Source organism: Mesocricetus auratus, unplaced genomic scaffold (assembly GCF_017639785.1).
Source record: "Mesocricetus auratus isolate SY011 unplaced genomic scaffold, BCM_Maur_2.0 Super-Scaffold_15014, whole genome shotgun sequence".
NCBI classification, from domain to species: Eukaryota; Metazoa; Chordata; class Mammalia; order Rodentia; family Cricetidae; genus Mesocricetus; species Mesocricetus auratus.
The window spans coordinates 45,492,416-45,517,817 of NW_024429186.1; the positions used below are offsets into that span (position 1 = coordinate 45,492,416).

General features: G+C 41.2%; 1 protein-coding gene and 1 pseudogene across 2 annotated transcripts in view; one reads left to right on the forward strand and one right to left on the reverse strand.

The window, feature by feature from the left end:
- Positions 1–5,809: 5,809 nt before the first annotated feature.
- The window catches only part of Arid4a (AT-rich interaction domain 4A), a 64,789-nt gene continuing 45,196 nt past the window's right edge, over positions 5,810–25,402 (reverse strand). For both annotated transcript variants that reach the window (XM_040742972.1, XM_040742973.1), the window contains 7 exons: positions 24,312–24,396; positions 23,573–23,714; positions 19,702–20,832; positions 19,412–19,516; positions 13,932–14,138; positions 13,090–13,236; positions 5,810–7,533 (listed from right to left, as the gene is read on the reverse strand). In XM_040742972.1, the coding sequence (XP_040598906.1) occupies positions 7,430–7,533; positions 13,090–13,236; positions 13,932–14,138; positions 19,412–19,516; positions 19,702–20,832; positions 23,573–23,714; positions 24,312–24,396 (1,921 nt within the window). In that variant the 3' untranslated portion in view covers positions 5,810–7,429. The remainder of the gene's footprint in view (positions 7,534–13,089; positions 13,237–13,931; positions 14,139–19,411; positions 19,517–19,701; positions 20,833–23,572; positions 23,715–24,311; positions 24,397–25,402) is intronic.
- On the forward strand, positions 14,168–14,623 carry LOC110340018 (annotated as a pseudogene).

The following is a 25,402-nucleotide window of genomic DNA, read 5'->3' on the forward strand; positions in this document are numbered from 1 at the left end:
GACCTATAAACTAGTTTCATAAATTTATGCGACTGGATTTTATGTAATCGGTAGTTAAGATGGCTAGAAGTTAGAAATAAGGCTCTCAAAAACATATTAAGAAATATGCAGTACAGTGAAGTAAAAAATAGTCATTTAAGGCCGGGCGTACGCCTTTAATCCCAGCACTTGGGAGGCAGAGGCAGGTGGATCTCTGTGAGTTCGAGACCAGCCTGGTCTACAAGAGCTAGTTCCAGGACAGCCTCCAAAGCCACAGAGAAACCCTGTCTCGAAAAACCAAAAAAAAAAAAAAAAAAAAAAAAAAAAAGTCATTTAATGTGGAGTAACTACCCCGTAATCCAAATGGTGTTCACAGTAGACAGTGAGTGAAAACAGCTAGGGTTAGGGTCAGTGACCAGGGGGCTGATGTGAATCCTCCAGCAGGGTGGCACTGTCACACCGCTGCGTCCCTTCTGGTGGCTGCTGACTCCTGAGCAGTTGGCAGGTTTCTCTTTTCATCCTTCTGCACCTTCAAATCTCTACGACTACCAACCTAACTGGCTGGATGTTGGTCTAAGCGTGGGTACCACTGTCTCCATCTTACTGTGGTCCTATTCCATGAAACAACTTAAATGATGTTTTACAGTACGACAGAAGAAATGGATTGGAACCAACTTTGGCAACGGTAAAGTAGTATGCTGTGTATGATCACAGCAGCGCCTCTGCATTCAATGGGCTGTCAAACTGTGAATGTGAAAGTTGTATGTGAATATATTGTATCGAGTCAGCACTTCTATAACTGTCAGTAGTGAAATAAAAACAATGTAAAACATCTATTGATGTTTAAAGCAGTTTTGTATTTCATTTTTTATTTATTTATTTTTTTTTTTTGGTTTTTCGAGACAGGGTTTCTCTGTGGCTTTGGAGGCTATCCTGGAACTAGCTCTTGTAGACCAGGCTGGCCTCGAACTCACAGAGATCCGCCTGCCTCTGCCTCCCAAGTGCTGGGATTAAAGGCGTGCGCCACCAACGCCCGGCCAGTTTTGTATTTCTATCAGTTCAAGACCAGCCCTAGTCTCACCGAGTGAGTTCCAGGGAACCAGGGCTACGTAAAGAGACCCTGCCTCAAAAAACTAAAAAAGAATGCTAGCCATTGAGAAGAAAGAATGGATTTGAAGTCAGAAGAAATGGCTTGAGCCTCAATTCTGTTATTTATTACTATCTTGACAACTTGGAAGCTGTTTTCTCGTATATCAAAACAAAACCGCGATGCCGTCATAGAACTGAGATAATATGGAGTGTCACCCCACCAGGGAATTTGTTCGTATTAAGCAAGATTCACTGGCTGCATTCACTCCCACCAGTTACTTTCATTTTACTGCCGACCATTTCATCGGGTATTTAAGTTGTTAAATTTATACTGTTATAACTGAGTTCGACAAACTGGGTCATTTAAAAAGGTTTATCTAGTCCAAGTTCTACGGCCCAGGAGGCTCAGTGGTTAAGGTCATATCTAATGGGCATTCGTGTGAGAAGGGAACTGGTGACACCCAGGTGATAGAGGGCACATACCAGAAAAAGCCAAGCCAGTGTAGTGGCGGAGGAGGAGGAGAGGGACACAGAGGGACCAGGGAGGAGATACGGGAGCAGGGTTGGGGATGCCCATATCCACGGATGCATGCTTTAAACCAGCTTTTAGCAGACTGACTTTCGGGATAACACCTTAATCCATGAACGGATGGACTTGCCAATTACACAGAGCCAGTGACCTGGAACATTCCATCTGGTCAGCGTCCTGAGCTCCGGGATTACAGGCTTATACCAACACATGCTGCTGTGGTGCCACTGCTAATACTTCATGGGAGGATTGATTTCAACATCAAATCTGGTTGTGGACATTCAAACTGGAGCAATAATAAAGGATAGAGAAGAATAGCACAGCATTCAGTTTATCAATTTTTACTGTAGAACCGCTTTAGCATTGTGTGTGTGTGAGTGTGTGTGTGTGTGTGTGTGTGAGTGTACACTGTGGGACCAGCAAATGCTCTGCACCTGCTTCTCCACGCCTTTCCTTTTGCTCTACTCTACCACCTTAAATTTGTTATTCATTTTTTATGTGTGTGTGTATATATATATATAAATTTGTTATTCATTTATATATACACACATGTATGAGAGTATATCCTCATAATATAATAAAATATACACGTTCTCCAAATATAAAATATGTGCATATGTGATTATATATGTATAGATAACACACATATATATAATCACACACACACACACACATTGTATTTGTACACAAGTTTCAGGTAGACCAGGCTGGCCTCTAACTATGTAGCCAAGATAACCTTGGATTTCTAATCCTTCTGCTTACACTCAAGGGCAGGGATGACAGGTATGTATTACATGCTTAGTCTCCAACTCCTGGTATTATATTTATACATACAAAATCAATGTGTTTTGAATATCCAAATCTTTTTTAACTGTTCTGTAATTTCCTTTAACCAACATGCCACGTCTTATTTATCCATTCTCTTTATTAACAGGCATTTGAGAGTTCCTTGGGGATAGAGTGTAGCTTAGTGGCAGAGGGTATGTTCAGCATGCACAAGGCCCTTGGGTCCAGTCCCTAGTACTGAAAACAAAAGGGTTCCCATCAGCACAAAACCATTAAGTGTTTGCAAAGTCTGAAGCCTGAACACACAGTCAGGGGCTCTATTTATATTACATAACTATCTGTCTGAAATTCAAATTTAACAGAATATCTCCTATTTTTATGTTTACTCTGGCAACTTTAAAAATTATACTTATTCATTTATTCATTATGTATGGAGGTCAGAAGTGAGAAAGTTGGTACTCTCTTCCTATCATGTGGGTCCCAGGCTTTGAACTCAGGTCTTCAGGCTTGGTGGCAAGCACCTGTACCTGCAGAGTCATCTCATTAACCCCTCCTCTGGCAGCTTTTGTTTTGTTGTTTTTCTTGACAGGGTTTCTCTGGGTAACGGCTCTAGCTGTCCTGGAAGTCATTCTGTAGACCAGACTGGCCTTGAACTCACAGAGATCAGCCTGCCTCTGCCTCCCCGAGTGCTGGGATTAACGGTGTGGGCCATCACGCCTGGCACTCTTTGGCAACTCTTAGCAGACAAGACTCTTAACTCAGATTATCTTGTTGGATTCAATTTAAGAAGAAAGCCAATTACTTACACATACATTCATTTATTTCAAACATAATGTTCCTTGAGCTTCACAACAGAGCTTTTCAAAATGACTTTTGCATAATACACAGTACAAAATGAACATAGCTTCATAATTATGTTAACTACAAATATCAAAATGATAAATACTGTTCTTAATTCTCTCTATAAATGAAGAGTATCTTGTGCTTGTCAACTGTGAACATATCATTAGAATTTGGGGTGGGGGAAGCAAGCTGAAGAATTGAGTATAGGGTACATACTTGGAGTCCCTAAGCTCAGAGAGGGTTATTTTGAATTCAAGTCCAGCCTGGAACTACACATAAGGCCCTGTCTGGGGGGGGGGGGGGGTGTTAAGTACTAGAACAAACTGTACTGTGCTAAAGCACTAAGCATGTATTTGTTGGAAATTCCTTATCAGCTCGAAACTCCATCCAGAGCTGTTCAACCCTATGACAAGTGCTATTATATGCCATCTTCCTGTAATGGAGTAAAACTGTCTGCAGCCACATGAAAATGATGGGGGAGGGAGGGGGAGCCCCGAAAAGACAGGCAAGGAAACTCACCAGTGTAGGAATATCTTAAGTGGCAATTAGGTCATTAAGCAAGTGACTTTAATTCACTGTATGGAGTTGACAATTCAACACTATCATGTTATAAAAAGAGCCCTAAGATGTTGAAAGTCTGGTGTTCTATAGAAAGATCAACAATTTCTTTAAAAAGAAACTGAGGCTGGGCGTTGGTGGCGCACGCCCCAGCACTCGGGAGGCTGCGAGTTTGAGGCCAGCCTGGTCTACAGAGCGAATTCCAGGACAGGCTCCAAAACAATACAGAGAAACCCTGGCTTCCTGGCAAAGCAGCTGGGACAGCCCTGGGCACTCGGGCTGATCATGGGAGGGAAAGGAGGGCAGGAAGCGGTGGCGAGAGGGGCAAGGCTGGGGCAGTTACGTGAGTGCCGACCCACTTCCGTCTCAGCCTGGTCTCCCTTGGCGTCACCTGCTTAGACACTGTACTGTCTACAGCGCTTTTCCCATCTCCTGTCCTGTTCGCCTTCCTCACTGGGGCTCAGTTTAACTGCTGTTTTTTTCCTCAAAACCTTCCCAGACCATGCCAGTCTTAAAACCAGTTGGTGTCCGTGTTAGGATGTCTCGACAGCAGCAACTTCAAATGCTTACCATTCCTGCATTCCTAACACTTGGAAGGCTGAGTGAAGCTTGTTACAGAATACTATTTTAACTAGGCAAAAACGTGTTATATTTGTTTGTGCTGTGGAATATCACTTTAACTGTGTAAAGGTATGTTACCTTTGTGGATGCAGTGTTTGTTTAACAAAGGGAAGAAGAAAGAAAAGACAAAGAAATTAAATGAGTTTAGCCAGGTATAAAAGTGCATGCCTGTCATCCTAGCATTTGAGAGGTAAAAACAGGAAGATCAGAAATTCAAAGCCAGCCTCAGTTCCAGCCTGGCCTCAAAATCAGCCTGGCCTGCATATGACCCTGCCTCAAAAAGCCAAAGGAAAAATGTATTTTAATTAAATAGGGTGATTGTTTGATGTCTACTCTATTTATCTCATATAATCCATGAAGACAGGAACCTCTGTGTCTTGCTCACTCATGTGGCCAAGTCTTAGCATCATCATGTAATGTCTGATACACAGAAGATACTCCGTAAATTGCTAAGAAATCAGTTCTGCTAATACTTTTTGGATGATGTTAAATGTAACATTGAATGTTTGAGAGATATGTTAAATTATAAGGCCCATAAGGAAAGTACATAAGCAAATTAATTCATATGGATTTCTATGATCTAAGCCAATTTTATAGATGTCCTAATTGTCTTTTAAATGTGCTCTCTTAGTAAAATACCGGAAATTTAATAACAATAATTAACAGTAAAAATATGCAAAAGAATACAACACAAAAAGCTATACTTTGAATGCCTTGATTTAAAGACAGTATATCCCTTTTTTATGTATCTTTATACTTCTACTTTCTTAGTCACATGCAATATGTAATTTAGATAAATTCAAAATAAGCCCAACATTTGAACTGTAATGCCTAATCAATACGCAATCTCACATGCAATATGTAATAGTCTATTCAAAATTTAGGTAAACTCAAAATAAGCCCAACATTTGAACTGTAATGCCTAATCAATACTCAATCTCACATGTTTTTCTAAAATAGTTTAGGTAGTATCTATATATGTATTTACTGAACATGTAATTTTGACTTCTGTAGCTACTCCCCAATACTTCGGTACCAAATTTCTATCAGCTAAGAGGGACAATATTCAAACTAGTAAGTTATCTCAGATTTACCAAATTGCTACTGAAAGAAATTACTAACATATCTAAAGTTGTTTCCTAGTTCCAATTAGTTTTGAGTGACACTTTTTCATTTTTATAATTAAGTACTAGAAGTATTTTAAAATTTGAAGAATGCACTGAAACGCTTAGTTTCATAGAATCTAATTTTCCAACTAGAAGTTACTGGCACTTAAAAAAAAATCACTTAAAAGAAAACAAAAAATGTAATTAAAGCCTATGTTTAAGACACGCCCACTGGGCTCCATTTTTATGTTACATGGAAATACTTCTGCTTTGCAAAGAAGAGACAGGAAAGTTCATATTACAAGAGTACTTTTTTGTTTTAATTCTCTGAGAAAATGGAAGAAATCTGAATAACAAGTTCACAATGTGGCAAAATGAAGTTGAAACAATGATTTCAGTAATGCTCTGCCATCCATCATGGGTGTGTTGTGCCTCTGTCTGCCATCATAGTCTGGGGCACCCAGGCTACCACGGTACAGCATATGAAACACAAAAGGAGGCTTCAAAACAACCCCTTTTAATGTACAAACATGAATTTAAAAATTGTTTTTAAAAAATCACCTTTTTTACATAATGTATATGCAAAACTGCTTTAAATACATGATTTTGGAAGAATTATTTACAAATGTATCAGCCTGTGAAACAATTCACAGACAAGGCATACATAGTGGCTTTACGTAATTGTTGCATCTCAACTTTGGGAGATATAAATTTATTCGGCAGTATAGCAAACATAAAACTGTGACAAAGCATCTTAAGGGCAACCAAAAATTTGATCCTCCAAACAGTTTAAATACTAGGACTGCCAAAGTCTCTACACAAAGACACATTGAGTAATCCAGATGCCCACTTACAGCTGTTCTGATGGAAGGGCTGAGACCGACTCCCTTCAGCACACGAGGCTGCATATGCCGCCTCCTGCCAAAGGGGCAGCTGACAACTATTGCCATCCAAAGAGTGAATTAACCTAGAATTTTCTTTATTCAATTTTATTAATATTTTAAAAAATACATAAAAATACAACCATCCAATGTCTGAATAAATATATTTAACAAGTTGCAAGATAATACCTTATTTTACACAAAATTTTCAGCTTTAGAAATCTTGTTAAATAACTTCATTGTTGTTATATATTTCATTTTTGTATTTTTGTAACAAAATAAAAACTCTGAAATTACATAGAAAAAAGACAAAATATTTTTGTCAAGGGATAAGATAGTCCACTGAAAACTTATTCACAATTCCACTGTAAACATTAATAAACATTAAAATATTTGCATAATTGTGTGCTCAAAAGTCCTATAAAAAGTGGAAGACTTATTACAACTGCAGTTTTCAGTCAACTACACTTCCTTTCACAATTTATTTTGTCCCATTTACACTTTTAAACCTGGGCACACTGCTGAACATATACTTTGGCAGTTCTACATAGCAAGTGCTTCCACAAAAAATTAAATTTAAAAAATCAACAACAATTTAAAAAAAAACACAAAATAACCCCCCTACTCACCAAGTGTTCATGTTCAAATACAGCTCAGTGAAAGTGCAGCAGTCACTATTCAGCCGGATAATATTCTGATGTTTAGCATGTGCACTCGCTTGCCTATGATTTCTAGAACACCTGAAAGCTTTAGCATACAAATTCAAATTTGCTAAGTGCCCTTTTTTCTCTATCACAAAAAAAAAGGAAAAAAATACAGAGGAAAAATTATGACCAATATGGCAGGTCACCTAACCTTCAATTATTAATAAGCTTATTTTTTGCAACAATAAAAAAGAAGAGAGGAGGATATAGACACAATCCTGGAAAAATATACAGGAGATACTTAGCCAGCTGAGTGCTTTCTGTGGTTGTATTTCAGGGTTTGGGAATTTATGTCCATGGCAGCAAACTGCTGGAAGGTGGAGAAAATGTTCATCACCTGCACTCTACAGCAAGTACATTTTGGGGGGGAGATGATGAAGAGGGACTCATTCCAGTGTCTGATGAAGCAGATGACATAGACGCTCCTGCGTGAGACACTGTGGAATCAACACAACCAGGTTAGGTTAAGAAATGATTACACGAAGATACCGAAAATAGAAGTTAAGTTAGAAATAAGGCTTTGTTTGTTTTTTGAGATCGTCTCACATCGAACAGGCTGGGTCAAACTTGACATGCAGTTAAGGAGACCTTACATTCTGAGTCTCTTGCCTCTGTCTCCCAAGTGCTGGGATTCCGGGCTTGCCCCACTATACCTGGCTGGAACTAGATTTGTAGCATCGTTCACTTCAATCACAGGCCAATTAAATGCTGCCCAAAAGAGTAAGGGGTTGTCAGCAAGTACTACGCTTGACTCAGTTAAGTGAGGCCAGCGTTTGGCCAGTTAAGGGACTTAGGTCCGAAAAGATGCCACAAGGCTGGGATGGAGTGAGGACACAGAATCCAGTGTACTGAACATGCATGGGTTCCATCCTGGGTTCCGCCCTCAGCACTGCAACAACGAAATGAAAGACTAAACAGAGTCAGACATCACAACTATAAGGAGTAAACAGAAATGAAGTCTGTGGGAGGAGAGGGGTGAGGGGAGACGAACTGGGCAGGGAACCCAAAGCTAGGTAAGCACTTTCCACAGCTACACCACCAGTCCTTCCTGTTGTGATTACCAACACTATGACCAAGTCTTACTATTCACAGTCTTAAAATGGACACATTCTTTGTTTGTTATTCAAGACAGGGTTTCTTTGTGTGGGACTTGCTTTGTAGACCAGGCTGGAAAGCAGACACATTCTAAAGTTTGATCTCTTTTCATTTGCTCTATGCTAATTTTGGTATTAAAAAGTTGGACTAGTCAGCTGGGTGGTGGTGGTGCACCCCTTTAATCCCAGCACTCCGGAGGCAGAGGCAGGAGGATCTCTGTGAGTTCGAGACGAGCCTGGTCTACAAGAGCTAGTTCCAGGACAGGCTCCAAAGCCACAGAGCTGTCTTGAAAAACCTTTTAAAAAAAAGTTGAACTGGTCAAGGTCATCCCCAGAAGTTCCATTAGAGGGAGTACAGTGCTTGCCATATGGTTGACCCTATCAGGTGTGTGTGAACATGGGTGGGATGATTTAGACACCTCCTGAAGCCAGCTGTTCCCACCTACTCCTGTTCCATCCTGATCCTGGAAAGGTTGTTGGGCAAGCTTGCCCAGCACTGGGCACCCGATGGCATTTCACCACCGAATTAAGGTTTGCCCTGTTTTCCTGTGAAGTCCTACGTGAATGTGGGTTGTTGGACACAGGCATGTCAAGGACCACAGTTTCAGACACATGGAAAATAAAGCCTCCCATCCAAGTACTAACCAGGCCCAACCCTGCTTAGCTTCCGAGATCAGACGAGATCGGGCACGTTCAGGGTGGTATGGCCTTCCCCAAGAGTGTGAGGCTCAGAGAAATGACAAAGCCTTCCTCAGGGGCTGACAGTGTGTGCAGCAAGTGTCACCATGGCCTTCTCCCCACTGGATGTTTACAGCCTTGCCATTGCTTCCCTACAGACTGTTCCCTCTGATTAGCTTCAGCTGTCTCCCTGACCCAGTCTCATTCCCTAAGCTTCCTCCATCACCTGTAATAACCCCACACGCTTGCGCAGCTGCAAGCAATAACCCTTCTGTTCTTACTCTGTAGCGTCCCTGAGTCAGGCAAGGACTGCTTGTCTGCAGGATCACATGCTCTCTCGTCTGGTTTCTGATCTAAGAAACGGGATGCTGTCCACCCACTTCTGTGTGTACTTTTTACAAGGTAAGCTTTTAGCACCTGAAATCAGACCTGTAATCCCAGCACTTGGTAGGATGCATACCGGCCAGCCTGGGCTAGAGAGATCCTGCCTTAGAAGGTCAACCTCATCTTCCAAAGAGAACAAAAAGCTCTAAGAACTCACTGTCCGTGGAGTGCTAAGATTTGTGGTGTGACTTTCCACTCTCATAAAGGTCGTTTAACCTTCTAACACACACCCTCACCTCTGGGAGTTCTCTTAGCATTCTCTAAGGAGTCACCTCCCCATTCTTTCAAGAAATCCTTTTTGTTAGTTCCTCACCAGTTGGTTCTGCCATTTCCTCTTCTCTATCCTCAGTACTCCCCTGTCCTTCCTTTCTGTCTAACAACCCACTTCTTTGACACAGCACAGCTATATATAGCTCAGGCTGTCCCTTTCCACTTCTTTGAGACATGGTGTCTCTATGTAGTGCAGGCTGGCCTCGTGGAACTCACTGTCATTATGTGCTAACAATGCGGGGACATACCACCAAAAATTATCTTTTTTACTTTCTGGTGGGATTTTTTCCCCCCAACACAACACATATACCCTTTACTATTTTTTTTAATCATTCTGTCATATTTTCATGTATCCTTCTTCATCTCGGAAACTTTTTCCTTTTTTTGGGGTGGGGAACACACAGGTCTTAAGTTAGTCTCCAATGCTTGAACCAGCTACCTAGCTCAGGCTGGCTTTGAACTCTTGATCCTGCTTCCACCTCCCAAGTGCTAGGACTACACTCTAGGTATGAGTTTCCATGACCAGCTTTAAATTTCTAGTATATTTTTGTGCTTTTTAAAAGAAAAAAATTTTATGGGGTGTTTTTCCCCCTCCCATTTTGGCCTCTGCCTTTAGACAAATGTTTTCTTTATACATCTGGTCACGTGGGTTCCATAAGTACAAAGAGCTGTAACCAGCCAGAAGCCACGTCTGAGTTTTGCAGCTTTCAGTGTGGTGAAAACATGTGATGTTCAAGGGTCTTGCTTTTAGGTTCAGAAGCATCCAAATGTTGGTTTCCAGGTTAGACCATTTGTCTAGGCTTCTTCAGAAGAATCCCCGCCCTCTCCCCCAGGAATGAGCACATTGGTGGTTATGGTCCTCAAGGAGTGGGAGGGTTGGAAAAGGACAGGGGGGCCCATCATCTGGTATTCAACTTTGATCTAACCCTTCTCCATCACCATTAGCTACAGCTGGTGCCCAAGTCTACAAAGCAATTCCATCCAGTTCATGTTTCAGCCAGAGAAGGGGAGAGGTGAGCCTTTCTTTAAAGGTAGATAATCTCATTTCTTGTTCCAGTTTAACTCGTCTTGAAGCTCAGCCTCACCCCGACACTAACTTGAAAGCTTTTCTACAGTTAAAAGGAGTCAACTGACTTGCTTGCTTTTTTTTAAATTGCAAGAGCAAGTGAGGGTGCTCTTCAGTGGTGTTTTAGCACTAATACAGCAGTCTAGCAGCTGCTCACAGCATCCTACAGATACAGGGTTTTGTTTTTTGAGGCAGGATCTTGCTATGTAGTTCAAGCTGGCCTTGAACTTGGAAGAGATCCTGATTCTGCCTCCTGAAGGCTGAGGTGTACATGTGTGTATACACACATACACACCCTAGCTTCAAAAGATAAACATTGTCCAGCCTGATCTACAGAGGGAGTAACAGAATAGGCTCCAAAGCTATACAGAGAAACTGTCTCGAAAAACAAAACAAACAAAAAAAGATAAAAGCATTGGCAATTCTTTTTGTGGTTTGGGGGTTTCATTTACCTTTCTTACTATGTAGCCAAGGCTGGCCAACTCACTATTCTCCTGCCCCATCCAGAGTACGAGGATTATAGTATAGACCACCACACCTGATTTGCTGATATTTCTTGTCTAGTGTGTTAGCTGTTTCATTTTCTTTCTTGTGGATATAGGGCCTTTTATTTTTCTTTCTTTTTTTTTTTTTTTTTTTTGGTTTTTCGAGACAGGGTTTCTCTGCATTGTTTTTGGAGCATATCCTGGAACTCGCTTGGTAGACCAGGCTGGCCTTGAACTCACAGAGATCGACTGAGTGCTGGGATTAAAGGTGTGTGCCACCAATGCCTGGCATATAGGGCCTTTTGTAAAACAAGCATTTATTCATGAATCCCTTATTTATGAAACAGATTATTTTCCAAGTCCTACACTTCACTACAGTAAAGAACAGCTCTGTACTGTTCTCCTTGGCAACAGGCTTAAGGGTCTAACGGCTATTTATCCCTAGAAATATCATAGTATGCTATGTTCCTCTTGGTTGGTGCAGGTATCACCCTCCAGCCCAAGAGAGAGGCCAAGTGGACAGCAAGGCCATAGACATGGAGCTGCCCAAATCCTGTGGAGATCACAACAGGATACCATGTGACCCCTGGTGCTAGACATGAAACAACAGGACTCATTACTTGCTATACTGAGTGTGTCTTGCCTGGCTCCATCATTCCTCTCTTTCCCCACTCCTCTCTTTTGGAATAGGAATGTTTATGTCGGAAGTATGGAAGTTGTTTTCTTAATTTTTTTTCTAATTTTTACAAGGACTCAGAGATGTTTTTGAGTCTTGGTAGGTAGTATGGTCTTAGACTTCTGAATAATACTGGAGTGGCTGGGTCTATGGAACTTAATGGAAATGAACTGAATGCACCTTGAACTAAGAAATGAACATAAGCCTCTGGGGAACCAGGGTGGAATGCTGTGGTTAAGGGGTGTGGTTGGGTATACATTGACAAGGAGATTTTTGACCATTAGTCTAAATGGTCAACTTGATTACATTAAGAAATGCCAGGGAGATTAGTAAAGAATTCCTCTGGGTATGTGTGTATGAGGGGTTTTCAGAAACAATCCTATTATGACCACTCCGATCTAATCAATGGATTAATCCTGTGAGAAATTCATATGATGTCTCCTTGGGTGAAAAGTTGGAGACAAACCACTGGAGTAAAAAGGTCACTGAGGGCACATCCTTGGGACTCTACTTTGTCCTGATTCCTTCTTATATTCTTTAGGTGCAGCTAAGTGGAAATAACTAATATAGGTAGATGCTATCACAATTTGTTCTGCCACAAGCAACACATAAATCCCCCTCTTATTTTCTCTAGCACTGGGCATTATCATCTCGAATGCCATTTCTTCCTATAGTCACACTAGTGAGTGATCGATTCCCTTGTTCTGATCTGACTACTAGTTAGTTAGGACACAAACCTTAATTTCCTTTACAGTTATTTTGGCAAAGCTTGGCTAAATACCATGTCCAATGTTTGACTAGCTGGTAACCCTCTTTCTTAAGGTCTGGCACAGATACTACTCTGTTATTTAAAGTTATTTAAAATAACCTAACTGCCAGACTGGCAATGTCACTCGGGGAACACAGTATCCAGCAAACGTGTCTACTTTGTCTGCCCCAAGCCCCTGGCATGTCACACATGCTCACTGGTATTACTAAACTGCATTAGATTGCCCTATAGTTGTTTATGAATGACTTACGGTTCCAAAAAAAGTAATGGCAAAGACCTAAGAGCTATTTGTCTTGTTGAACCTCACAAACAGCCAATAAATATTTGTTAAGCAGACAATGCCCTCTTGGAAAACGCAGCATACTTAGTAAATCACAGACTATTCAAAATAGTTCATAGACCTTACAAGGGTGTCATTCTGGTTAATTCACTTGCAGACACACCCACTTCCTGCATCAGGAGAAACCCCTAAACCTAAAAGCAGCATCTACTACATATGAACTGAGAGAGATAAACTTATAAAAAATTATCTATGTGTATTGAAAATGAGCGGAGAAACAAATAGCATTACCTTCTCTATCTTTCTTTTTCAATCTTTTCCTCCTCCTGTCAATGGTGGCAACTTCAGACTTCAAAGACATGTAGTATTTTCTAATTTCTTGTAGTTTTTCTTGGAGAAAAGAGATTCTCTCTGCACTGTTCATATTATCTAATTCATCTAAAAGGAAAGATAAAATTAATCTGAATTTTAAAACAGTAATTTTGTAAGAAAAAAAAGGCAATTCTATAAAAAGTTTAACTTACAAATCAGTAAAAGCTGTAAAATCTCTTTTACAGAATTTATGATTAAATTAAACCTATATGATTAAGAGTTCCTTAGCCCAATATTCTATACTAAACAAGTATTACTGTGGGGGCTGGAGAGATGGCTCAATGGTTAAGAGCACTGGCTGCTTTTTCAGAAGACCCAGGTTCAACTCCCAGCACCCATACGACAGCTCACAACTGTCTGTAACTCCAGTTCCAGGTGATTCAACCACTAGCAGAATATATGCAAGCAAAACACCAGTGCACATTAAATAAATGAATCTTAAAAAAAAACCCACACACACACTGCAAATGTATCACTCTAATGATCACAAAACATCAGAAAACATTAAAATAAAGCGAAGTGACCTATAGTGTAACTAGTATTTTTTCACATTTACCAAGTTAGCATTATCCAAATTATAAAAAAAAGAAAAAGAAAAAGAAAAGAAAGAAACAAAAGAAAAGCAGCTTACATACAAGTGATGATTATTGATTTGGAATGGCTATATAATTTATTAATGATTACTAACATTATTCCAAATGGACATTTTAGGAAATGTTACACTTTACAATATCCATTCAGGCTATCTGAAAGATTCTTACTGAGTTGGAAGCTCCACTTATATGTCCTAGGGGATGAATTTGGATGCTTTTCTCTGTGCTTCTCTTTCTCTCCATCTTTGATGTGAGGTGAGATCCTTGCAGGGGAGCGAGTCAGCTTCTGCGGTTTAGACAGGTTGAGATGCTTGACTGGCGTGCATTTGCTTGAACTGTCTATGGCGGGGAGATCTTCACTGTCGCTGCTTTGTCCTGTAACAAGTTTACTACAATTAGGAATGATGAAAAGCCTCAAATATCAAAATGCAGCAGCTGAAGCAGCAACACTTCCTGGTGTCACACAGGTAAACATATCTGTCACGGATTACAACAGAAAAAAGGGGAAATAGACTTTTTGGCCTCAGTGACAGCACAAGCAACATGACAGAAAACATCATTCTTTGGAAAGGGTTGCAGTAAGATGGACACGCTGTGCCACCACCATGGCTCTAAGCCCCACCACTTCCAGAAGTCCACCTGTGCCAAATATGGCTACACTGCCAAGGTAAGCGAGAGTATAACTGGAGTGCCCAGGCTAAGATGAAACACTACTGGGACTGGGCTGATTCTAACATGGATTCCGTGAAGGAATACCTAAACCCAAAAGGGCAGCAGCTGCAGCATCTAGTTCATGCAGAGGATTTCAATCAACCATAAAATAAATGTTCTGGCTTCCAAATAAAGGGGGAGGGGTTATGTATTCATAAGTAGAAAAATGCTTTAAGATGATGTATTATTGATAATGATAAAGCATCTATTATATTACTAAATGGAAAAGCAGAGTTATAAAACAATATTCTGTACCTCCATATATGCTGAAATAAAACATAAAACAATCTAAAAGAAAACCAGCCCAGGGCTGTAGAGATGCCCTTCCAAAGGTCTTGGAGTTCAATTCCCAGCAACCACGTGGTGGCTCTCAACCATCTATAATGACATCTGGTACCCTCTCCTGACCTGCGGGCATAATCCCATATATATAATAAATAAATCTAAAAGAAAAGAGAGAACCAGCCAAACCGTATGAAGAACACAAATAGATCTTGTTGTAAACAAGTCCAACATGTTTTTTCTTTTCTTTTTAACATTTGTTTTTGAAAAACGGCCTTGAGATGGGTGGTGGCCCACACCTTTAATCCCACCACTCAGGGGGCAGAGGCAGGTGGATCTCTGTGCATTCAAGGCCAGCCTGGTCTACAGAATGAGTTCCAGTACAGCCAGGACTACAGAGAAACCCTGTCTTGAAAAACCAAAAGAAAGAAAGGTCTTGTCATTCGGACTTCCTTTCCTTCTAACTGTGCCTCAAACTCACTATGGATCAAATTCAACATTTAAAGCTAATTCATACAATCCCAACACTACTGATTTCACCTCGTAACCCTTCTTTTGTTTTTGTTTTTTTTTTCTTGTTTTCTTGTGTGTGTGTGTGGGGGGGGAGCAGGTCAATCTCTGGCATTCCTCCTCAGGAGCTGTCTACTTGTCCTCTGAAAACAACCCCTCACTGAAACAGAGGCGCACAGATTTGGTGAGGCTGACTAGCCAGTGAACCCCACACACCTGCCTGTCTCCTTTCCCCGAGCCTTGGCATTTCACATGAGCTTTGTGGATCAAAAGTGAGTTCTCATGCTTGAACTGCAAGCACTTGACCAACAGCTACCCCTCAGCTCTTTTCTCATTTTGATTATTTTCCCACACAGTCTCATCCTCTTGTGAAGACAGACTTCTGAACAGAGACTTTCTTCTAAACATCTCATGCTGTCTATTTTCCTAATCCTGGGTAGCAACGACTCAGTCTTCCCCCAAACTCTTCTGACACTCTGCTGCTAGGTCCTATGTTCTACATCTAAGTCTTTGATGAGACTAATCACACTGAATCTTATTAATTTTACTGACTTCATCTCTCATTCCATCCATTGTCACTGCCTTTATTAATCCAGAGACTCCTTCTAAAAGCAAAAGCCAATCATGTGGGTATGCATGTGCCGTAGCATAGCTGTCCAGGTTAGAGGACAATGTGCGGGTGTGGTCTGTCTCTGCGCCTTGTGTTGAGGCAGTCTCTCTTGCTGTCTGTCTTGTTGCTGCCCAGAGCTCCCCAGAGCCCCCCAGAGCCCATCCTGTCTCCACCTGCCACTGCACAGCAGGAGTGTGGGATCACACAAGTGCAGCCAGCATGTTTAACTTTCCCCTGGGCTCTAGGGAATGAACTTGGGATACCAAGCTGCTGGTACAGCTGTTAAATTTACTGAGACACCTGTTTAGCTACTTCCCTTTTTTAAATCTTTAAACTTTTACTTGAAATTAATTTATATACTTATAAAAATTATACAGCAGTAGCAGAAATTTTTTCCGTTCCACTTGAGGATAGTTGCCTCATCACACCAAATATTCAGCATGAAATATTTCTTACAATCAGAACACTTTTTCTTATGAGTTATCTAGTCCTAACTCAACTGGTTCGAAACAACAAACATTGGTATCTCACATGGCTTCTGAGGCCCAAACCCTTGGAGCAGCTTGACTGGCTAGCCTGCCACAGGAGTACTGGGAGGGTGGACATTAACTTTACCCAGGGCTTTGGTCTCTGAAGCCTTGTCTGACTCACTGGTATAGCCACTGGTACAGAGCTTTGGTTTTTTCCTGGCCAGTCACAGAATGCCTACAGCTCCTCGCTTCTCCACAGACACTTGAATACCCTGATAATATGGCAGTGACTTTCTATCAGGAAAAGAAGGAATCTGGGGCCTCTTATGACCCACTCTCCAAAGTCACTGTCTCAGTTACTTTTCCTGTTGTGATTAAAAAATACCCTGATAAAGGCTGTTTGACAGTTCAAGGGTACAGTCCATCCTGGCAGGGAAGTTACAGCAGTAAATACTTGGGGTAGCTGTCACCCCGTATGATGGTCAAGCAGAGAGAAATGAATGTTTGTGCTCAGGTCACTTTAGCTTTTTAAAGACTCCAGCTCAGGGATCGGTGCTGCCTACTGTGGGCGACTCTTCCAACTTCAATTAACCTTATCAAGATGAGGTCCCACAAGCATGAGCAGAGACTAAGTGTAGATGCTCTCACAGTTGTGCCCGATCTGTTTCATGAGAGTCTAGATCTTATCAAACTGACAGTCAATATTAACCGTCCCAGTCACACACCAACACTATGCTTTGTTAGACACCAACCACTGAACTCTTTTGGAGGGGAGTTAGGTTTCACTTCTTAAAGGGAAACAGCAATGAATCTGTAGACTTTAATTTTAAGCCAACATATTCCTATATAGCTATCAATATCAGGAATTCACACAGATTGTAATGTTCAAACCTCCACTTGATGATCCACAGTAACTTTCAGAGCAAGAAGATCCAGGTGAAAAACATGTATGCATTAAGTGGCCATGTCTCTTAAGTCTCTTTCAATTTCTCTTCTCATAGCATTCATGACCTTATGGGTCTGATTATTAGAAGCCTGTTACTGTGTAGGATATCCTCCAGGTTTGACTACTAGAAGCCTGTTGCTGTGTAGGGCATCCTCCAGTTCTGACTATTAGAAGCCTGTTGCTGTGTAGGGCATCCTCCAGGTCTGACTATTAGAGGTCTGTTGCTATGCAGGCTATCTCCAGGCTGAGCTTGTTGGTAGTCATGAGGTGTTGAGTTCACATTATGCATCTTTGATGGGACTGTCACAGCTGTAGTTGTAATTCTCTTCTTATTACATTCTGTCCAGTCATATATGATTTTAATTTTTTCTACTGCTATGTAGCCAAGGCTGGCCTTAAGCTGGCAATTTTTCTGCTTTAGCCTCCCAAATGCTAGCACTAAAGCATATGCTACCATGCCCGGCCTTGAGTTTTTGATTACCCTAAGGTGGTATCTTCTGGATTTATAAGTTATAAAATTATACATATTCCCTTTGTAATTTCTTTAATTATTTATTTATTATGCACAGTTTTTTATCTGTGTACATGCTTGCACCCCAGGAGAAGGCATCAGACCTCATTATAGATGGTTGTGAGCCACCATGTGGTTTCTGGGAATTGAACTCAGGACCTCTGGAAGAACATGCAGTGCTCTTAACTTCTGAGCCATCTCTCCAGGCCCCTTTGTAATTTCTTTTTTTTTTTTTTTTTTTTTTTTTTTGGTTTTTCGAGACAGGGTTTCTCCCAGGTTTGGAGGCTGTCCTGGAACTCACTCTGTAGACCAGGCTGGCCTCGAACTCACAGAGATCCGCCTGCCTCTGCCTCCCGAGTGCTGGGATTAAAGGCGTGCGCCACCAACGCCCGGCCCCTTTGTAATTTCTAATCCAGCCTTTTCTCCTATCATTCTCCTCTGCAGTCAGAATCTCACAGCTGTAAGTCACTTCTGACTACTAAAAAACCTGAAACAGTCTCAAGTCCTCTGAGATGTCTGTTCCTGTGTGAATTACATAGTCCTTTTGTTAGGATATGAGCTGTTTTACTGAGGGCATGGTCTAGCAACAAACTTGTCAAAAATCAATCATAGTCAAAATAAATATTTAATTTTATTCATACTGAGTTTGTTTTTCATGTAATCTAATTCATTCATACCGATATATTATTGTATTTCTTTTGATAAGCATTATCTTTTCAGGATGAAGAGATGGGTCAGTAGTTAAGAGCATTTACTGCTCTTGCACAGGACCCAGGTTCAATTCCTATCACCTACAACATGGTAGCTCACAACCATATGTAACTCCAGTTCCAGGGAATCTTGTGCCTCTTCTGAGCTCTGTGGGTACCAGGCAGGTGCATAGTGCATTAACATACATGTAGTCAAAACATTCATATACATAAAATATTATTTTACTGTTTATAAATCAGCATTTCTGACTAAAAGAAAACATCAGTGGAAATGTAAGTTTTGCACACTTTCTTTCCTTTTTTTTTGGTTTTTCGAGACAGGGTTTCTCTGTGGCTTTGGAGGCTGTCCTGGAACTCACTCTGTGACCAGGCTGGCCTCAAACTCCCGAAGATCCACTGCCTTTGTCTCCTAAGTGCTGGGATTAAAGGCGTGCACCACCATTGCTCGGCTAGTTTTGCATACTTTTAACAGCACAACAAATGTTATTTTTCTTTCCTTCAAGACCCTAAAGTACCTTTCTAACATTCAATTGCTTTTCATGAAATAATGATTTTAGCTATCCCAGTTCTAAGTAAGACTAATAGATACCTTCAGATTAAAATGGACAGTTGGTGAGAGAGCGCAGTGGGGAAGACTTCCTGCCATTCCTGCCATGCAAGCCTAAAGATCTGAGTTTGAGCCCTGGAACCCACAAAAAGATGGAAGGAAAAGAACTGACTACATAAAATTGTCCTTTGCCGTCCACATATGCTTGGTGGCACGTCTATACACTTGTATGTGTGCATGCATGCACACACATGCATATGAACACAATAAACCCGGCTCACTTTTGGACTGCCTCAAGTGGGCGAGGCTTGCCTGCGCTGAGCATGAGCCCCGGCACTGGTGAACACTCACCTGCTCCATTCTTGTCACCCCTGGCTGCGGCACTTGCTCGCTTTGGGGTTCGCTTTTGCTTTTTTGCCATCAACCCACTATTTCCATCGCTTGGCCTCTTCTGACCTGGAATAAAGGAAAAGAAAAACCTTGAAATCAAACCAAAAGCTAGAAGCAGACAGGTCCATTTACGCACCTGTCCACAACACCCCTCTATTTTTTCAAAAAAAGGCAACAGTGAACATCTGTCATATCTAAAACCTGAATTGTTGGTCTTAACACAGAAGCAATCACCAACTAGAAAGTCTTACCCTTCTCTCTGCTCTCTCTCTCTTGTACAATTATCCCACAGGCACCAGGGGCAACACTGGCTTCAAACCCATTCGCTGACTCCCTTCCGCAGAGGCCCTCCTGTGACTCTTCGGCAATGCTATCGACTTCAATTGTCATGTCGCTCTCACTCTTGACACTCCGGGACTCGTCCTGACTGAGAGTTAGAGGGGAAGCTACTGAAAAGTTATGCTGTACTACGGGAGGTAGGGCAGGCGGAACAGAAACCAGAGAGTTAGACTCAGAGCTTTCAACTACCACATCCTCAATACTGGTCTTTTCCTTTTCATCCAAATCATCCAAGTCTACCTCATGGCAAACCAAGGTTTCAGGCCCAATCAGGGGCATCACGTCCTCCTCTTCTTTGGGCGGCGTATGTACGGGTTCTTCAGCTGGACTGTCCACTTTTTCACTAGTTGGTTCTTGGATGTCCTGGTTTGGCTCTGCTATCAGTGATGGCATCCCTTCATTTTCTGCTTCAAAGTGCTGTTCGAAATGTAGGCCTTTCCTGCCCTCGGCTCCAGCGCCATCGCTGGGCCTGTCTTGGGACACGCCAGATGTCACTTCCATTCCATTCTCAAGTCTTACTTTCTTCTCTGGTGATGGCTGTCCCAGTATTTTCCGTTTCAACTTTTTCTCTCTCTCATATTGGTCCCCTTCATCTTCAGGAGAAGAAATGGTTTTGCATTCAAGGGAAGAAAGCTCCAGGCTCTGAGCATCTGCATGAGCATCACTGCCTGCTTCTTCCTGGCCAAGGGATGAAATCTTTATTACTTCCAAAGTAAGATCTTTCGTCTTACTCCGCCTTCCCTTTCCTTTAGGGGACTTTTCCACCTGCTTCTTAATTTCTTCTACTTGTTCCACTTTGTTTCCAAAAATATGTACTATTTGATCACTGTCTTCGACCTCTACCTTCAGGGTCTCTAAGGGCTGCATCTGAGTCCTGTCATTTTCTTTTAAGAGATGTGCAATCTTTGGGTTTTCTTCATCTAGTTTATCATCATTTCCATTTTCACTTTTTTCTAACTCTTCCTTAGTGTCAGGAGAAAGTTCTTCACTTATCAAGCTCTTCTCCATAGTGTCCTCTGTCTCACTATCAGATGAGCAAGAGTCTGTAAGGAGACAGTACATTGCACAGATGGTTACATTAAATACTAATGGAACAATCAAAATCCTACTCAATATGAACAAAACTCTTTATAGACTTCTGAATGTCTCTACAGAAATGTCCTATATAAAATAAATCATAGCATTTATACTAAAATGTAAGCAGAAAGACTAAAATTTTTAAAACATGTGATGAAACAGGGCACAGTGGTGTGAACATTTAATCCCAGTGCTCAGGAGGCAGAGGCAGGCAGATCTCTGAGTTCTAAGCCAGAATGGTTTACAGAACATGTTTTGGGACAGCCAGAGATACACAGAGAAACAAACAAACACAAACAAACAAACAAAAACTAACAAAAAACCCCCAAAATAACTAACCAAACAACAAAAGTGAAGTGAAGACTGGGAGGCCAACCCAGTCTTCATGCTATGTGAGCGTGAAGACCTAACATCAAGGCCCAGAAGCCATGTAAAAAGCTGAGCATGGGCAACGCTTGGGAATCTCTCCAAGGTCAGACAACACAGCTCAGTCATTGAGCCCCAGCCCAGTAAGAGGCCATATCTCAAAAGACAAACTCAGGGCTAGAAAGATGGCTCTGAGGATGAAAGTGCTTGCCACCAAGACTGATTCAATGATCTGAGTTCAATTCCGAGGGCCACAAGGTGGCAGGCACAACAAATTCTGATCTCCAAATGTGCACTGTGGCATATACTTGTCTCCCCAAAATAAACACACATGCGTGATTAAAAACACTGTTCAAGATTGTCCATTGGGCTCTCAACACATGTGCACTCCTTCCTCCATGAACATGTATACAAGTGTACGCACACAAACCATAAAAACAAAATGTGTACAAGTACACTGCAAAGCATGTTGCCATGTCAGTTCTGTATGAAGAGCTGGCTTCAGTAGCATCACATTTAGGCTACAGTACCACTAAGAGCTGGGTGTGGTAACACAGGCCTCTAACCTCAGTGCTCTGGAGGCAGAGATGGGCAGATCCCTGAGGCCAGCCTGGTCTACAGCATGAGTCCAGGACAGCCAAGGCTACAAAGAGGAAGTCTGTCTCAAAAACTAAACAAACAAAACAGAACAAAAAGATCCAGGCTAGTATGTTATGTGTCCTGACCTGACTTAATGCAAAGATTGTACCCTAAGAAGGGATGTTTAAAATAAGCAATGTGAATTCTCCAAACTTCAAATGTTCTTATTAACACACAGGAGAATACAAGCAAGCCACCTGCTTGCAAGACAAATTATTCACTTTATGTCAGAGAATTTTTCAAATAGTAACATAGCATTCTCAGAGTGTATAAAAGTACATAATATAAAAATTTATGCACTTACAACACATGCCCTCCTTAGAGAATCTTAAAAAGGCAAACAATGATATGTTCATTTTTTTTAAAGATGACATTCTCAGTATGTAGCCCTGGCCTGCCTCGATATAAACCTGGCTATCCTCAAACTCAGAGATCCACCTGCCTTTATCTCCCAAGTACCGGGAATAAAGGTGTGTGCCACTAGGCAAAGTTTTATGTTCTCTGCTGGTTGGTTCCTTTTTTAGGATTTATGTTTATTATTTTATGAATGGGAGTGTTTTCATGTATGTAGTGTACTATGCTCATGCCTCGTGCCTGTGGAGGCCAAAAAAAGAGTCAGATGCTCTGAAGATGGAGTTACAGACTTTATGAATGCCGTGTGGGTGTTTAGAACTGAACGCCAGTCTTCTGCAAGAGCAGCAAGTGCTCTTAACTACTGGGCCATCTCCCCAGACCCCTGAGTGATTAATGAAGAAAGGTATATAAATTTTATGTGGTTTTAGTAAAAGCAGAACGCAGAATTCCATTTTCTTGTGAAAATATTCTTCGGCTATGCAGTTCAGTGACACTGATGTTGGCTGTGTAGGCCGTACACCGGCCCAGAAAATGCCTACTGAGAAACCTTGCATTTGTATATAATGCTAAACAGCCAGCAGGTGGCAGGAAAGAGGAAAGACACCCTTTTGTGGCTGACACACTGCAGCTAATGGTAAACCTGACCTTTAGTAGAACTTCTGTCTCCAAGGAAGGTAATTTTATAATATCACCATCTGAAAATCTCTTAAATTGCATCGAAAAATAAAAAAGGACAAAAAAGTGGAGGGAAATACTAAAGCACAGTAAAATATGCTCACCTGTCTCGCTCTGTTAACAGACTGTCAGGGGCTACTGGTGTATCACAAGGTTTGAAGCAGAGCATAGCACACACTAGGATGCATGGATGGCTTTAACTTCCCTACGATTAAACTGTTGTGTCTAAAATCCTTAGGACAGACTGCTACCCATATTAATATCAGTAAAGTTTAAATTAAAATACACAACAAAATAAGCATCAGCTGCCAATTAAATGTGTAGTTTTAATCACATTGGGTTAAAAATTGAGATAACCAGCTATGACTCTCACAAGGTGCCTGCTTTATTAGGCAAGAGCAGCATGGCTCTATTTTGGTAAACAATGGCTATATATAACGGTGGCTCCATTACAAGTTCTGTCACTAGGGACACTGCAGCCCCTTAGTTTGGTAAGCACCCTCTATGACACTTGTACAATGACAAGGCCCTTCTTAGAATGAGTTCCCATTGTTAAGTGATGCATATGCACATATAATGTTTTAAAAGTCAACAGTCCTCAATACTGAGCCCCTTCTGTTTCACTGGACAGAGATGAGCTGCCTGGCACACTGTCATGAACATTTCTGGTACCTGATTTTCCTTCACTGTTTGACGTCTTAGATAAACCATATGGTATGTTTGACGAAAAGGTAGATTTTAAAGGAGGTCTTCCCCGTTTTGACTTCTGCCTCTCTTCATCCCTCTTTTCATCCTTTTCACTATCTTCTTTATTCTGGGTAACAACAACAAAATGCATGAGAAGAGCCAAGACCTTTCAAAATGAGCACTGTGTTCTCCAAGAAAAACTATTAACTCAGTTAATTTAAATATCAACTGCTAACGTGTGCTTATAGAGAAACCCCCTTCATTTCCTGCTGAGGGAATGGCAGGCATCAGACTTCTACAGCAGGACTATGGATGGAAGGTGTGGGCAAGTGTACTGTGGGCCAGCAGACAGGTTTGCTGTGGTGGAGGGTAAGAGAGAAAACCATGCATGTACAGAGGGATGGGCTCCTCTGTGTAGTTCTAATGATGAAAACAGCATTGCACATCTGTCCAAACCTACTAACAGCACAAAGACCCAACGTTCTCTGACACCTCAGATGTACAAACCACTCCAATGCAAACTGTGGGTCTGACCCTTTCTGGTGAAGGTAGAGAGTTGACAGTGCAAAGACCACACCCACATAGCTCAAAAAGAACATCAGAAATTTTGTTCCTTCTCATTTTGCTACAAATGTAAAACTACACTAAAACAGTACCTTAGAGAAAAGATACAACTTGAATAATTCCTGTACCTATCATAAGTGATATGAATGTATGAACATACCTTAACTTTCTTCTTTTGTTTTTTCTTTGGTCCACCTTTGTCCAAGGGCCAGATTATCCTATCAGCCTTTACCCATTCATCATATCTTAAAAGAAAAAAAGTTTAGCTTTCACAATGATATCCTAATGAAATATATTCACACAGACGCCTTGCATGCTCTAGTAGTGAGATAAAGTCTAATTCTAGTGTTAGCAGAAGTGTAAAGAGCATAGGAACCACCTGTTGGTAAGGCATGCTAGCAGCTGTCCTAGGTACCCAGTAATGATAGAAAAGAGGGGGAAAAAAACGCCCAGCAGTGATGGTGCACAATGGTAATCCTAGCACTCAGGGAGGCAGAGGCAGGTAGATCTCTGTGATTACAGGTCAGCCTGGTGTACAAAGGAATTCCGGGACAGGTAGGGATGCTACCCAAAGAAGCCCTGTCTCAAAAAACCAAAAAATAAAAAAAGAAGGGAGTTTCTCAGAATTAAGAGGTTCAGAGGTCTAGGAAAGCAAACTCTCAATACTAAACTATCTAAACTGCTTTTTTCCCCAAAACTCTCACAATCTGAACTTATAAGCAGATTTTGTACTACAATTCATTCTATGGATAACATAAAGATGTCAATTTGCAAACACTCAGCTCCCAATCACTTATCAAGTTCCTTTTCTTGTACTCCCCAGAGCTCTAGCATTTATTATCCCTAATAAAACTTTATTATGAAACATATTATTGGCCGGGCGTTGGTGGCGCATGCCTTTAATCCCAGCACTTGGGAGGCAGAGGCAGGCGGATCTCTGTGAGTTCGAGGCCAGCCTGGTCTACAAAGCGAGTTCTAGGACAGCCTCCAAAACAATACAGAGAAACCCGGTCTCGAAAAACAAAAACAACAACAAAAAAGAAACATATTATTATTAAGACTGAAATTATTTAGAGATATTTGTATCCAATTTAATTTCCTTCATCTATAATGTTTTCTACAATGAGCTGAAAACTCATTTCCTTTGCCCCTTCTTCAAAACATAATCTTTCCCATTACTAGGAATAGAAAAATAGATTAAACTATGCAGAACTAAACAACACTTCTTGCATTACACAAATGCAGTTATTT